This window comes from Protopterus annectens, chromosome 3.part0 (genome assembly GCF_019279795.1).
Source record: "Protopterus annectens isolate FY-2018-M chromosome 3.part0, PAN1.0, whole genome shotgun sequence".
NCBI classification, from domain to species: domain Eukaryota; kingdom Metazoa; phylum Chordata; order Ceratodontiformes; family Protopteridae; genus Protopterus; species Protopterus annectens.
The window spans coordinates 118696043-118713240 of record NC_056731.1 but is presented as its reverse complement, the minus strand read 5'-3'; the positions used below and the strand labels follow the sequence as shown (position 1 = coordinate 118713240).

At 38.0% G+C, this 17198-nt stretch overlaps 1 protein-coding gene across 1 annotated transcript in view; it reads right to left on the bottom strand.

Moving 5' to 3' along the window:
• Positions 1–17198, bottom strand: part of LOC122796777 (macrophage mannose receptor 1-like) — a 1798323-nt gene that overhangs the window by 704203 nt on the left and 1076922 nt on the right. The window contains exon 18 of the mRNA XM_044065505.1: positions 13278–13342. Within this exon, the coding sequence (XP_043921440.1) occupies positions 13278–13342 (65 nt within the window). The remainder of the gene's footprint in view (positions 1–13277; positions 13343–17198) is intronic.

Genomic DNA, 17198 nt, shown 5'->3' with positions numbered 1-17198 from the left:
TGGACAGCGTCTTGCACTTCAAGTGTGAGTTTCCTGGTACAGATGGCTATTTGTACAGTTTCACTGCATGGATGTCTATAATTGCTTAGCTGTGGTACTGATCATTTACATATCCTCCAGCAAAGCTAGCTGCACATAAAGGCTGCATGTCTCAGTTTTGGATATGTAATGCCTTATTAAACTGCCATGCAGTACTGTTTAGATGTTCAAGGCCCACACAGAAGTGGACTGTATCTGGAGTTCATGTGTCAGCTATTCTTTAAACAACATGTAGCAACAACACTCAAAAAATTATTTTAGCCAACCCATTTATTAAAGGTATCTCATCCAGGTTAAAAGAAGATCTGAAGTAGTTGACTTCATTTGATCTTCAACCTGTGGGTCTGTGGATCTGAACTGGATCTGACATGGCCATATAGCCATCACCTGATCTGAGCTCCAAGTTATAATGCCCATTGTCTTCTACCTCCCTTCAGATCTCATTTGCCACATGACTAGCTAAGCATCATGGTCTTTGACTTCAAGCATTTCTTTTGTGGTAAGTTGTAGATTTTTGAGAATTCTTTGTCCTTTCTGTACTTTTCTATTCTCTCACTTCCTCTACCTGCTTTGAGTGTCGGTTTAGTGAAAAAAATAAGTTTTTGTTGTTATAGTTCTTCCTTTGGCCTTCCCACTCTTGCTTTCTGTGTGTGTGTGTGTGTGTGTGTGTGTGTGTGTGTGTGTGCGTGCCTGTGTGTTTTCCTTCCAGGTTGGAGTATGGCTGATATTCCTCCTAAGCTAGATTTTAGTAAGTGCACAGTGTGGCCATAAGCTCTGTCCAGCCGATGGGACTCAAGCTCCTGTTTTGAGGTCTGGGGAAGGAGAGAGGCACCATAAGAAAGATAGACCACGTAAACAGTCTTTGGACCATTTGGCTTTGGTGGGACCTCCACCCAAGACCAAAATCCCCACCAGGACCAGTACGCCCCAGCTCCACTCTTCAAGGTTCTCCCCTGAGCCAGAGGTGTCTCGGTCTCCACTAAGGGCATCTCCTCATCGGCACTCCCGGCTAGTGTTGGTGGCTTCCTCCCAGTTGACCTGTAGTCTTAGTGAGGTGGAAATGAACAGGATGATGCAGACGTTCATCTGCACCCAAATCCAGATGGGAGTCTTACTGGCCCCCTCTCCCTCCGGAGCAGGGAGCTCCCAGACCTTTTTCACTCTAATATCCCCTTCTCCAATCCGTCCTTCGGTTTTGGAGTCTTTGGATCCAAGGACTCGCAGGGTCGGGGTTCGGTGCCAATGGTACCTTGTACCTCGATGCTAGCCATCGCCTTGAGTGTGTCGGATCCATCCAAGTCAGATCCAAGCTCTTGGAGCCATAGCCTCCATGTCAGATCCGAGGGGGTTCTGTCGGCTCCGAGTTTGTTAGAGTGCAGTCTTCCCCTTGGTATTTTGGTGTCTGTAGTCTCAGGTTCAACTCCCCTGTCAGATTCAAGGGGAACGGCTCCTACGGTGGCCTCTCAGGATGCCCACTCCCCTTTGGCTTTTGACATGGTAGAGAGGGGTTTCTTGAGTTTGTTGAGGCCCTTGACCATCTTGTCCTCAGACTCCACCCCGACTCCCTCTGTTTTAGGTATGTACCTGACCTTCCTGCCATCTCAAGGACAGCCTGTGCAGGTTTTGCCTCAGGAAGCCTCCAGTTGGAGCAACAAGAGGTTTGTGAGTCCCCCCCAGAGAGTCCCAATGAGGAGGATCTTCACAAACGGATGTACAAAATGAGGAACTTAGACTCCTCTCCAGAGTCCCTGACCAAAGACACTGACTTGGAGGAAAGGGAAGGTTGAAACTGTTCACCCTCAGAGGATGTCTCCTTTGGGGGTGTCATGGAACTCCTTCACCAGATAGGGGACTGGTCAACCCAAAAACCAACCTCAGATGAGTCAGTGTTCCAAAAGCCATTCGGCACAGACCCATCTACTTCCTGGGTGTCCCCTCCCACAGATCTGCTTTTGGACCTCATAACATCTCAGGCATGGAAATAATCGGACACCAAGGTGCCCATACCTAGGCACCCAGATAAAGTTCTAAGCCCCCCACCAGACAGTACTAGTTGGAGCAAGGGGTCCCCTGTAGATGCTATGGTGATGGCTGCCACCATGAAAAAAGAGCTTGCGCAGGAGAGCTCTATGGTGCATCCCCCTGAGTGGGAGTCGAGGGCCATGGACTGTCTAGGGAAACAGGTGTACGCATCAGCAACCTTTACTATAAGGGTGCTGAACTACATGGCACACATCATTCGACTGCACTGAGACCTAGTAAAGGAGGTTGTTGAGTTGCCCCTAGAGTCCATGTCAGCGGAGGGCAAGAAGGTGTTCTTTGCATGGATGGCCACTCTCAAAGTAGTAGCAAACATGTCCATGTGTCTTTTCTCCCATGCTATGGAGGGAGCCACCAGGGAAGCTGGTTTAGGTGTTGCCATGAGGTGCCATGCCTGGCTCCAGCTGTGTCAGTTCATGGAACCCTTCAAGGCATCATTTGTAAATGCCCCTTACAATGGTTCTTCCCTGTTTAGGAAAACAGTTCATGACACATTGGTCCAGAGTGAAAAGGATGGGAATACGCTGTCTGCTGTCTGGATCTGCTTCTCTGCCCCTCAAAGATCCTTTTCAAGGAATCAGCAAGGGACAAAGAAGATCTGGTTCTGGAAGTTTCAGTTCTCCCGGGACACTCAGGACTCTCCATCCCCCAGAGTCAGAGGGGGTTATGACAGACCCTGTCCAAGAGGCAGAGGGGGTCTGAGAAATGTCAGGTCTCGAGAACCATTCCTGGACAGACCCGCGCAGCAACCCTGAGGGGCTGCCTGACTGCTCATCTCTGGAGGCAGTCGGGGGTCATTTTTCGCTACACCCAACAGCATGGGAGTCCGTAACATCAGAGCGTTGGGTGTTGCAAATTATATAGGTTCATAGGTTGGTACTAGGCTATCGGCCCTAGGGCCTATAGAGACCTAGCCATAACAATTCCCTGGCTGTTTTTTCCCACACTATTTACTTCCCCGGACCCCTGTCTAGCAGGGCAACTGACATGATCCCTGGGGTTATTTTCCTTTCTGCCATCCAATCATCAAGGTTCCTTTTGAAGAGAGAGACCAGCACTCGGCGGCAGCAGGATAAAATTATATTTATTTAAGGTTGCAAAAGTCAACCTACTCAATTTGCACAAACCGGTTTCGGCTGTTATAGCCTTTTTCAATGTGACTTATCCAAAAACATAAGATTCCAAAAACCATATTGCATCCTGGTTCTCCATTTATACCCACACCTTAAAGTGGTATTGCCCATTTCTATATTTGTATGCAGAGTACTTATGCAGTATATTGTATTGATATGATAAAACTGATTTTACTTTTTATACATAGTGAAACATATTTGGTGACCATATTTACATGCTTATAGATACTTACTTATATTATAAAGCATGTATTAATTGGCCCATGCTCATTGAACATATATTATAAACATATTTTAACCCCTGATAATATCATGCTTAATAAGGCTAATGTAAACTGTAGCCCTAAATGTTTAAATATTTATATCATACTTAGAGGCAAAAGACAGATAATATGCATATGATTAATATATTTATTATGATAAAGCATATTATTGTTTACCTTAATTGTTTGATATTGGGGGATATAATGTAAATGTTAAGATGAAATGACCAAGACCCATTTTAAAAAAACATGAAAGCAGAACTCAGTTTACTTCTGATGATGATTTTTCATCCACCACAGAAGGTGATGTTTCTTCCAACCAGGCGTCCCCAGTGGCTAAAAGAAAGCAATCCATCCCTTTAGGGGTAACAAACGCAGGGCAGGGAGGAAGCACAAGCACGTGTGCAGAAATGGGTACAACCAATTTACAAACACTTTTGAAAAAAATAACGACACAGTAAACAATGTACTGAATATTTCATCAGTGGTACTTACAGAAACTCAATATAAGGTGTTAAATAAAGGACTTAATTTTGTACCCACTACACCGGTGTCTGAACATTTATTGGTGGATGACATCAATAATTTTTGTAGAACACTTAATTTAAAGTTATTCTTTTCAGATGCAACCAACTCTCAAAGATCTATTGGTTTCAGGTTTGGAAAATCTTCATTTACACCAACAATGGACAAACATGTGTCTATATTTAAGGAGTGTGTTTTGAAAGATTTACATTTTTCTAAAAACATGGATAGTTGTCATAACAATCTTAACCAACAAGAACGTGAGGCTCTTAGGCAATTACAACAAAACAGAAACATTGTGATTACAACTGCAGATAAAGGTGGAGGTATTGTGGTTATGGACCATTCAAAATATAAGGCAGAGGCAATGAAACAGTTATCCCAAACCCAGTTTTATATAAAGATGGTAGTGGATCCAACTCCCAATTAAAAAACAGATATAGATTCATTCATAGATTTAGCTGTGGAAGAAGATATCATTACTCTACAAATGGCCAACCAACTCAAAGTTCCAGAACCAATGCCACAATACCTCTATTTAATACCCAAGACACATAAAGATCTCAATAATCCGCCAGGCAGACCGATAGTGTCAGGTCGTGGTTCTCTTACTGAACCTTTATCTGCTTTTCTGATTGAATATCTCAAACCATTATTGCCTTTGATTAGATCACGCATCCAAGATACAACACAATTCCTGAATATCATTGAACATTCTCAACTGGAAGAAGACTGGCTGTTATGTACATTAGATGTAACATCTTTATATACAAGTATCCCACACAAAGCAGGCATTTTGGCAGTTACATATTGGTTAAAAGAATCAAAACTATATTCTACAGGATTTAATAACTTTTTGATTAAGTTAACTGAATTTGTATTGCAAAAAAACATCTTTTATTTTGAAGGTAACCCCTTTTGGCAAATCAAAGGGACAGCCATGGGGGCATCTTTTGCCCCAATTTATGCTGATTTATTTATGGGGTACTACGAACTAACCTTCATATATGATGCTCAGCGGAATATTTATATAGAATACATGGACATATGGCGCAGGTACTTGGATGATTGTTGGTTGGTGTGGCGGGGCAGCAAGGAGGTACTATCTAAATTTGTGGATTATCTCAATAACAACCCATTTGACATACAATTTACGGTCAACATTGGATATAATGAGATGGTATTTTTGGATGTGGCCATTAAAAGATTACCGGACCACACTTTAGCAACAACAATACACAGGAAATTTCCACAATATAACACCATTCTCCATGCAACCAGTTCTCATCCCCATCACATTATCAACAACATTCCCAAGTCACAATATATGCACTTGAAAAGGATTTGTTCAACCACAACAGAATATTCCAGCCAAACACAAGAATTAACAACCAGATTTGTGGACAGAGGATACAATCCGAACCATTTAAACAAAACAGCCAAACAGTTAGAAACAAAGAGCAGACATGATCTTCTCATGTATAATAGATCCACAAAAGGTTCTAAGCAGGGCAGGCAACCCATTAGATTAGTTACCACGTATGGCAATAATACATTTTGGTTCAGACAAATTGTTAACAAACATTGGAACATATTACAGTCAAATTCATTTCTTTATGATATTCTTCCCGATACCTGCTCTTTTTCTTATCGTAGGGGACGCACAATCCAGTCCCAGTTAACACACTATAAAAGGTTCACACCAGGGATCAAACATCAAACCACATTGTTTGGGGATGCTTTAGTTGGTTGTTACCCCTGTGGACACTGCAGTTTATGCCAATATATTTGGAAAACCAAAGAATTTACTAGCAAGAATACACCAAAGATATTCAACATAACAACTTTTGGAAATTGCAGTTCAGATTGGGTGATATATTTGGCTCAATGCTCTTGTTCTGCTTTCTATGTTGGGCAGACCTCCAGGCCCATCAGAATCAGGATCAGCGAACATCTGAGTTCAATTAGAAACAGAAAAATAACCAACGCTTTATACAAACATACTCAACAACACACAGGAGCATCATTTAAGTTCACCATAATAGATAAAATACAATCACACAGGAATTTCAAGATGGGGTGGCACACTAAACTCAACAACATGGAGAATAAGTGGATTACCACCCTTGGGGCTTTCTTCAAGCCAGGATTAAACAAATATCAAGTACATGAGGGATAGTCCCCTGGTGCCCCATATGAATTATCAGATTATAGTATTACTATTAGGCAGGTAAATATCCAATCAGTTGATCTCTACATACTATATATCAATATTAAGAGAACTAACAACAGGCCAAAACACAAAAAAGATATGTGGACATACATATCTATATATATATCTATATATATATATATATATATATATATATATATATATATATATATATATTTATATGTATACATTTTCATGGGTAAAGGTATACCACATGATTCTGGTCCGCATTTCATCTTAACATTTACATTATATCCCCCAATATCAAACAATTAAGGTAAACAATAATATGCTTTATCATAATAAATATATTAATCATATGCATATTATCTGTCTTTTGCCTCTAAGTATGATATAAATATTTAAACATTTAGGGCTACAGTTTACATTAGCCTTATTAAGCATGATATTATCAGGGGTTAAAATATGTTTATAATATATGTTCAATGAGCATGGGCCAATTAATACATGCTTTATAATATAAGTAAGTATCTATAAGCATGTAAATATGGTCACCAAATATGTTTCACTATGTATAAAAAGTAAAATCAGTTTTATCATATCAATACAATATACTGCATAAGTACTCTGCATACAAATATAGAAATGGGCAATACCACTTTAAGGTGTGGGTATAAATGGAGAACCAGGATGCAATATGATTTTTGGAATCTTATGTTTTTGGATAAGTCACATTGAAAAAGGCTATAACAGCCAAAACCGGTTTGTGCAAATTGAGTAGGTTGACTTTTGCAACCTTAAATAAATATAATTTTATCCTGCTGCCGCCGAGTGCTGGTCTCTCTTTTTGTTTGGGCATTCATGGTTTGGACCGTGCACCAACAGTCCTACGTGCGTGCCTTGGTGTTTTTCCTTTTGAAGAGAGCCAAAGAGGAGCAATTGATGTCCAGAAATAGAAAATTGTCAGTCCACCCACTTTGAGATATTATGATGCTCACAAACCTGTAACTCTTTCCTGTGATGCTTCAAAATGTGGTCTTGGTACAATTATTCTTCAAGAGGACAGACCAGTTGCCTGTGCGTCCAGAACTCTAACTGAGATGCAGTATGCACAAATTAAAAAAGAGCTTTTGGACATAGTGTTGGCTTGTTTGAAGTTCAATGATTATATTTATGGTTGACCTATCCAAATAGAGACTGACCACCAAACTCTGGTTACTATTTTGAGAACACAAATGCATACAGCTCCAGCTAGATTGCAACACATGCTGTTAAAATTGCAAAAGAACAATTTCAGTATGGTTTACACAAAAGTCAAACTTCATTATCTTTCTGATACTTTATCCCGATCACCCAGACAAACCACTGACAAGCATGACAATGAGAAAGCTGATTTTGAAGTCATGGAAGTCAGAAATGTTTCTTCTACGTGTCTTGATGAGCTTAGAACTCACACAGCTTCAGATCCAGTTCTCCAGAAGCTGAACCATTTTATCAGTCAAGGATGACTTGCAAAACAATCTTGTTTACCACTAGGTGTACAGCAGTATTTTCCTTATAGAGACAAGATTTTGATGGAAGATGGGCTCATCATGAAAGGTCCAAAAATGGCAATTCCAAAATTCTTGCAACAAAAGGACTTACCAGAAAATGAAAAAGAATGTAAATGTCTAAAAGTTAATGTAGAGGATTAAGGCTTTAAGCTCTTAAAATAAATGCTTCCTGTAGTAAAAGATCTAGGGTTTCATTCTTTCTACCTTTATTTGCCTACTGTGTGACTCTGTGAAAGTCACTTAACCAGACAATATTCCAGTATTAATTTGATTCTTTCTACCTGTATTTGTTTTCTGTGTGACTAAACAAGTCAGAGGTCCGCACACACACGCACACACTCACACATGCACACACACACACATGCACACACACACACACACACACACACACACACACACACACGCACGCACGCACGCACACACACACACTCACACATGCACACACACACACACGCACACACGCACACACTCACTCATGCACACGCACACACGCACACACTCACACATGCACACACACACACATGCACACACACACACACACACACACACACGCACACACGCATGCACGCACACACACACACACACACACACACACGCACTCACACATGCACACACACACACACACATGCACACACGCACACACGCACACACTCACATGCACACACGCACACACACACGCACACACACACGCACACACGCACACACACACTCACACACATGCACACACGCACACACACACACACTCACACATGCACACACACACACACACACACACGCACACACGCACGCACACACACACACACACACACACACACACACACACACACATACACACACACACACACACACACATACACGCAAGCACGCACACACACACACACACGCACACACACGCACACACACACACACACACACACACACACACACACACACACACACACACACACAAGCGTGAGCACAGGTGCACACATTGCATACCAGTGTACTTTGTTAGAAAGTGTGAGACCAAAATGGAAGAGAAGAATACGAGCAACAAAAAATAACACAATGCAAAAATTCATCTATTCTTTTCCAGTAGGTGCAACCATAATTACATTTATCATCATTTCCTGACATTACAGCCAAAGGTATCTGTAAATAATTGTAAGGCATTATTTGGCATTCATAGAAAATGTGAATTGCTTTGTAGGAAAAGCAAGACATAATTTTAAATAGGGAGTTTTTACAGGGATTTTTCTAGCTTATTTGACAATACTATAGTACCTTCACTGTCACTTCTTAACAGAACAAGTGATATCTGATCAATAATATGAATAGAAGTGGTATTAAGGGACATATTTCAGTTCAAGCACTTCACACAAGTCAGATGACTGCTGTATGAAGGGTTCTGGTAAAATGGTATACACTAACATGCTAAAAAGTAGAACAAAGGATATTTTTATCATAGCCTTTTTCACTGATAAGACTTAAAAAAGAACATGCAATCATGTATGCTTTATAATTACTGCAGCGGTCAATGTTTTTTATTTTTGACTGCAACTTCCCAAACAGTCAAAGTTCTGGTTAAGGCATAAGGTGAATCAGAAATAAAGGTTTTTAGTTTAAAAGATTGGAGATACGGTGTCATTGTTAAAGTCTAGCTGATATGAAATAGGATTAGATAGCTGTGAATACACAGACTGAAATATATATTTTAATACTGATATTTCATTTGTAGAATTAGCACCGTGTATGCTCCAGAATTTGAGGTGATGTGAACGTTTAGTTTCTCTAATACAGTCCTTGTGCTGTGATCTGTTGTAGTTTGTATCACCTTTCTAAGAGTTTGAATAAAAACTTTATGTAGTTAATGTCCTATTTGAGATTTATTGGAACTATCTACAAACATGCGAAAGGTATTCTAACCCTTCATGCCATTCTAGTTGTAACCCATCTTTTTGTTTTGCCATAAAGAGAACATTTAGGGTAACCTGCAGAACACCTGGTTGTTGCTGACTTTGGCAAGTTATACGTAGATATTTTTGGTTGGGTACTATGCCAAGTTTTCAATTCATTCCTTATTACAAAGTAGGATGAAACTCTTCAAATGTTGTAATGGAGGGCAGGGTGGAAAAGACTGTCAGTAATTTTAAGGCGGAATGCATAATGTCAGGAAATAATATTAAGTGCGGTTAAAAGGCAATAATATTGTTGTGTAATACAATGCCAATAGAACCTGTCAGCACCGTTATGCATATATTATGAGCTACTGAGTATTTATGTGTAATACAATGCATTTTGCAAGGATCACATCCTATGTCTTTTAGAAGTATTTGACTTATCTAATTATTAAAAAAATAGCCATTAATGAAAGTCTAGGAGGGCTGATACTAAACTGTAGATGCAGTGAGAAGTTGAAGTTCTCACTTTTGACTACCTAACTTTGCTGGAAATCTCAGTTTGCTCACTAAAATTGCAATTCGTTGGTTCCCATGATTGGATGCTTATCAAAGTATAAATCTGCCCATTTGACAAGAGTTTAATTGCAGTTACTGAAAGTCCTGATTTGCTGACTCAGCTAGAGTGGGTGCTACTTGGAAATCAACTTCTGAGTCTTAACTTCATTACTATTGCAAATTTTCTTGTTTTCTTTCTTTTTTTCTTGCCCTTTTTTGCCTTTTGACAACCTCAGACTGACCATCAGCTGTCAGCCTTGGTCAACTAAATGGCACATTTGTTCTCCTTCATCTGCTTGGGCTAAAGGGTGGGCTGGGCAGGGAGAGAGCATCATACTATGTGCAGATGGACTTTTATGCACAAAGTGCCAATGCTCCCATTGTGCATTTAGTATGTGAGTTGAAGATTCACAGCTTTTTTGTGACACACCTGTCTTGGGTCCCTACCCACACGCAGTGGGTGACTATGAGGCTACACCCCAGCTCCTCAGTAGTATGTTACTTCCTCTGCAACCCTGACCCCTTGACCCCTCAGAGCAGATGAACACTTAGCTGTGCTATTCCACAACAATAGCTGTACAGTGGTTACTCTCTTCCAAGCCACACAATCCCACTCTGCCCTCCAGAGAGACAGGTAGAGAGAAAGAGAGGGAGGGAGGAGACTAGGCACTGCCCCTTCATTCCTCTCCTTCACTTCACTGGCTCTTCCATTGTCAGGGTCATAATCAGTCCTGGGTTGCCTGGATCACAGGCAGTGCTCTCCTACTGTTTCACAGGAGGAGTGAGATAATGAACCAACTAACTTAAATCTTTTCTTTTATAAATTCGAATGTTCTAATTTGCAACCTGAATATGTTAAAAAACAAGCTAAATTCACCTTATCATAAAGCAGTTTGGATCACCAGAAGGGGTTATACATGCCTTAGACGTTATATTAGAGAATAAGTGTGTCACAACATAGTGCTAGTCTCTTAGATTACACAAATTTTTGGTGATGATGTGCCCAGACTTGACTATCTCGTTACCATAAATTCTGGGGGTAAGACATAACTGTCTTGTTGACTCTTAGGGATTTTTTAGAAGATGGTTGTTAAGAGAAAAACTGAAGAAAAAGATAACCATTTATAATGAAAGCAGAGAAAGAAGTATATTATAGCAATAACCCACGCCTGGGTGTGGGTAATGCTGGATTTACCCACAGTTGGCGTGGTTTGGTCACGAGGGTGAAGCCCAAGTGACCAAACAAAGCCAACCGTGGGTAAATCCAGCATTACCCACACCCAGAAGTGGGTTATTGCTATTATACAATGACATTATTTAAGAAAAAAAAATAATTACTTTTCTTAAATAATGGCATTGTATAATGCCTCCTTGCTGCCCTTCCACAGCTGTCTGGTATTCTGTGGCAGTTCTGATGTACTGCGCAATGCTATGCCTATGCAGTACATCAGAACTGTGGGCAAAAGCAACGGAGAAAGCAAGATCTCCGTTGCTTTTTACAAACTGTTTTCGCTATGTTAAATGGGTTTAACATAGCGAGACAGCTTTAAAAAAAGCAACGGAGAATCTCCGTTGCTTTTTTTAAAGCTGTCTTGGTATGTTAAACATATTTAACATAGCGAGACAGTTTTGAAAAAAGCAACGGAGAAAGCAAGATCTCCATTGCTTTTTACAAACTGTCACGCTATGTTAAAGGAGTTTAACATAGCGAGACAGCTTTAAAAAAGCAACGGAGATTGACCGGACCTTTTTCCATTACTATAACTCTGATTTACAACGTGCACGCTGACCAATCAGCGTGCACGTTTTTGAATATTAATGGGTGGGGAGTTGTATAATCAGTTTTATACAATAAACAACATTATATATATGCAGCTTTCTTTATGTAAAAAGGCACAATTACAACAGCTGTAGTATTCAATTTAGAAACACTTCTAATGCTAACCCTAGCTATCAACATAGAGGATTAAGGCACTCAGCTGTCTGAATGGCTGCATTCTGTGGTCTAGGGTTTGATTCCCTCAGCCTCTATTTGTCTGATGTGAGACTCTCAGTAAAATCACTTAACCAGTCAGTGCTCTGGAACATCTGGGAAACTGAGTTAGTACAGTACAGTATTTTTTAATGCAAACCATTAGGCAGCCAATATGTTTAAATATGCCCTGCTTAATTATACTATGTGGCATGAAGTGATATGCAAGCATGCCTTAAATAGAACTGCATAGCTCTACTTTCTAATACAGTAATCAGTCAGCACATTTCATAAGACATCAGATTTTGACCCATGATAACTCAAAGCATATCTTAACATCTCAAGAGAACTTATCAAATTCAATAAAGACTATAACTTAGAAAGAAATATGTTGAAATCACAAGCTATAAAAGTACTTTTAGCAAGAAGCCTACTCTCTTTTTCACTCTGTTTGTACCTGCAGCTTGCATTACAGAAATGGTTTGCAAAATTGTATTAAATAACATACACGGGTGTGTATGTATGTATATTTATATATATATATATATATATATATATATATATATATATATATATACATATATATATATATATATATATATATATATATATATATATATATATACATATATGTATATATACACATACAATCAACACATCGTAAAAAAAAAAAAAAATGATTCAGGATTTTCACTCAAACACACACACACACACACACACACACACACACTCACTCACTCACACACTTAAAGATGTTTTATATTCTACAGATTATAATGCAATAATGTATTTGAGAAAGTTGATAGATTTTTAAATGGTTGCTTGTTGGTTGTTACTTGTTTAAATGAAATAGCTTTGATCCAGGTCATATAAAAAAACAAATATAAACTAGACTTGTTTTGCTGACTTTGGCAATTAAGCATACAAAGAAGCAAATAATATTTAAATTTCTGCAAATGCAAATACAAGTTTAGGGAACTAAATTATGGAAATAAGTTTTTATTTTCATATTTTAAACTTCACATCAATATATCAGACATTTTATTATCATGCTACTAAGAACAGTTATATATATTTATAGTCATCAGACGTATGTTTTCCAAATGCAGCTACAATATCTCATGTTGTTTAAAAGAAGACATACCTGAATGTTCCATCAAGTCCTAAAATAAGTCCAATGTAGAAGTTACTAATTTCACCCACTCCGACCTGTAAAATTAAATAAACAGTTGTGTAGCATATGGCTTATTATTTTTACATGAAAATCAAGAATGTGAAGAATCAGGATTCATAAATGTATAGAACTAATCTACATCTACACTACACTAGCTGGCTTGACAGCAATGCTGGAAATCCTTTCAATCTCACACAATCCAGCAAAAGTTTGTTTGAAAACAAAAACAGGAGTCTTAGAGATACATCATCTGTACCATCATCTTCAGTTGTACATTTCTTCTGTGCTTCCAGATACAATATTTTGAAAGTCAAATCTAACAAACATGCACAAGGATAAATAAAACATGGTTAACTATAAAACACAACCTAGTTCCGATGCATAAATTCAAATAAACAGTTTCACTGCCTTAAACAGTATAGTAAGGTAATATATAATGCAAATATCCCTAATATTCTTTAATAACTTGGTACCCTTTGCTCTTTCCCAAGACAAAAATCACAGACTACAATTAATTAGACATCCTTAAAACAAATAATGAACTACGACAGATAAAAAATAATTCGACATGATTGCTACAGATATCAGTACAGTTGATTATAAAGCCGCGGTAGTGCAGCGGTAGCGTTGTTGCCTCACAGCAAAAGGTTCTCCCATTCGATTCTCAGCTGGAGCGCCTTCTGTGTGGAGTCTCCATGTCCTCCCTGCGGTTGAGTGGCATTCAAAAGACATGCGTAGAATGGGCATGCCTTCATTGAAGGTTGGGCATCGAGCTGGCACCTTGGCACCTGTAAAAAATCTACTGCCAATCATTAGCGGACCAGAGTTCCACTGTGGCGACCCCTAACCAGGAAAAGCTGAAAGAAGAACAAACATCAATAGAGTTGATTATATTGTAATTAAATAGTTCAGTACTTGGGAATATTGTCCATAAGTGTTTTAACTTTCATTTACCTATTATTATTAGTGAGGCAGTTGTGAATTGGTAAACACGTTTAATCAGGAGATTTTATCTAAATGAACAATGATATGCAATTACAAAACTGAATACTGAACTGGTTACTTGAAAATGTACTACTTCTCCCACACGAAGTTAAATGACTTAATTATGAACTGCATTGCTTATATCTCATTTATAAATACATCTAAGTTTCTGAAATTAATAACAAAGGAAGCCAAACATTTTATTCATTATGCTGGGAAACACAAGTCAGATGTTTTGCTCAGTGCAGAATACCGACTACAAAAGTTAAAATTTCGTTTTGAAAAGTTTAACAGAACTAGATTGTGCTACAAAAACAACTGAGAACAGTAACCTATCACCCACTAGTCTGCACTTTGGGAACTAATGAAAGTATTTTCTACACATCTTCGGAAGTGACTTTTTCAGATTCGTGTTTGTACTAGCTTCTTAGTGGCATCAGTTTGGTTACTTTAGCTTGTGTTGGTCACCTGCTGGCTTGGAAATATTCTTTATAAATTATTATACTTGCTGCAGTCCCTCACCTTGGAAATGACATTTTTAGATTTTACTGTAAATCACTGTAAATTCTAGTTCACAAATTCTTCATATATGTGTGTGTGTGTGTGTGTGTGTGTGTGTGTGTGTGTGTGTGTGTGTGTGTGTGTGTGTGTGTGTGTGTGTGTATCTACATCTCTCTCTCTCTCTCTCTCTATATATATATATATATATATATATATATATATATATATATATATATATAAAAAACAGATATACATATAAATATTTATATACATATATAGTTATAAAAATATAAGCATGTACATATGTAACTAAAAACCGATAAACCTCAAGGACTGGTATCGCAAATTGGTATCCAAATGATGATCAGTCACATAAACTTCCCTAACAATTGTTTTATTAGTGCAAAAGCACACTCTTGCTAAGCTCCTTTATCCAAAGAACTCAGATTTCATCACAGCATGGGTGTGAAACAAAGCAATCTAAAAAAACAATCAAGATCATCCAAACTGGATGATGTCATTAATTAGTATACAAAATCTTAAAATAGGTCATATAAGTAGTTAAAAATATTGTTTATGTCACATTGTAAGCACATAGTTAAAAGCTGTTGAAACATTAAAATGTTTATAATACAATTAAAGAACTTTTGTTTTCGAAATACTGGCAATTGAAATGTTGTCATTCAAGCCTGGTTTCTGTCTTGAGTTCAAGTGTAACTGCCATATTAGCTCTCTGTGCTCTAACTGAGTCTCCCAGTCACTACCTCTTGGTGAGAGGTTGACTATGTCAATCACCCAACATTTATATTTGACTCTACCTTTACTTAAACAAGTTGTAGAATGTTTGTATAAAGCATTTTTCATTTCCTTCCTTCTGATGTCTTATAAATGTTTGTTGACCCTCGTTTTTAAAACATGTTTGGACTTCCCAGTATAAAAAGTGAGACACAAACAACACCCTTGGAATCAGAGTTGGCCCAAAGGAAAGACTTCAAATGTCTTCCTTTATACATAACTGGGTAGGTATCCCCTTCCCACATGTAACTATAATAATGGCATGCTCCACATTTCCAAGTATCTGAGGTGTTAAAATTACTATTAAGATCTTTTCCTGTGTGTTCAAAAATATTTTTAATGTTATAACCCCTCTTATATGTGAAGCAAGGTGTAGGTTCTAAGACATTCCTCCACTCTTGGCTCTGTCTTGAAAATGTTCCAATTGTTGTAAATAAATTATTTCACGTCTTTACTGTAGAACAATACCTCAAAATCATAGCCCTTCTAAAAGGTTTGTCCTCTAAGGTAGTGTTACCCTTGGCTGTTAATGTTTCTTCCCTTCTTCCTAAATAGGTGAATATCTATGCTTTCTTGCTGGTATCACCTCATTGATAATTTTTCTTACCATCTGGGATGGGTATTCCCTATCCAAAAACATATTAGTTAATTTGTCCACTTCTTTTGGATATAGTAAATCATCTGATATCATTCTTGACAATCTTATTATATGATCTTTAACCAAGTTGTTTTTATGACTACTGTTCTAAGGCAGATAGGAGTTTAAAAATGTTGATTTTTCTAAAAATGTTAGAAACAAACCCACTCTCAGTTTTGTATATCGTAACATCCAAGTAGTTCATAGTTTCCTCAGAATAGGTACTGGTAAATTCGAAAAAAATCAATGGATTCATTAATGTATTAATGAAATTGCTTAGTGTTTCTTTGTCACCTGTCCAAAAAATAAATATATCATCTAAATAACAAAAATATTTTCTCCAAAATTTTGAAAAAAGAGAATTTAATGCATGGAAGGTTTTCCATTTCCACATAACCATGTTGGTGTAGATGGGGGCACAAGTAAACCATAGCTATGCCTGTAAGTTGTTTAAAATACTCTCTTCCTAAAAAAATTATTGGTTAGATCCAGTTTCATTAAATCTAGTAATAGTTCAATCTTCCTAATATCTATAAATTCACAGGACATACAGGCTTCCCAAAACCTTAATAAACATTTCTGATGGGGTATACTACCAAACAAAACAACTACATCTATAGTGGCAAAGCTTAAATCTTTATGCCAAATACTGGGTGAAATATTACATTAAAAACTCCACAAGTCTTTCGATATGTGAGAATGACAAGTTAAAAAGGATTTCAAAGACCTGTCTAAAAACAGATTTCAAAGACCTGTCTAAAAACAGCCAAAGGATGCATCTTGGACCCTGGTGCAGAGACTATCAGTCTCAATGGAGGATCAGAGGGGTCCTTATGAACTTTGGGATCCCAAAGATGGAAGGTACTCTGAGGTGTTTAATGAAAAAAATTGCAGTCTTCTCTTGTAACAACACATTGCGTTAATGCTTCATGTAAAAATAAATCTATTCTCTTATAAGCAATATGTATCTCACT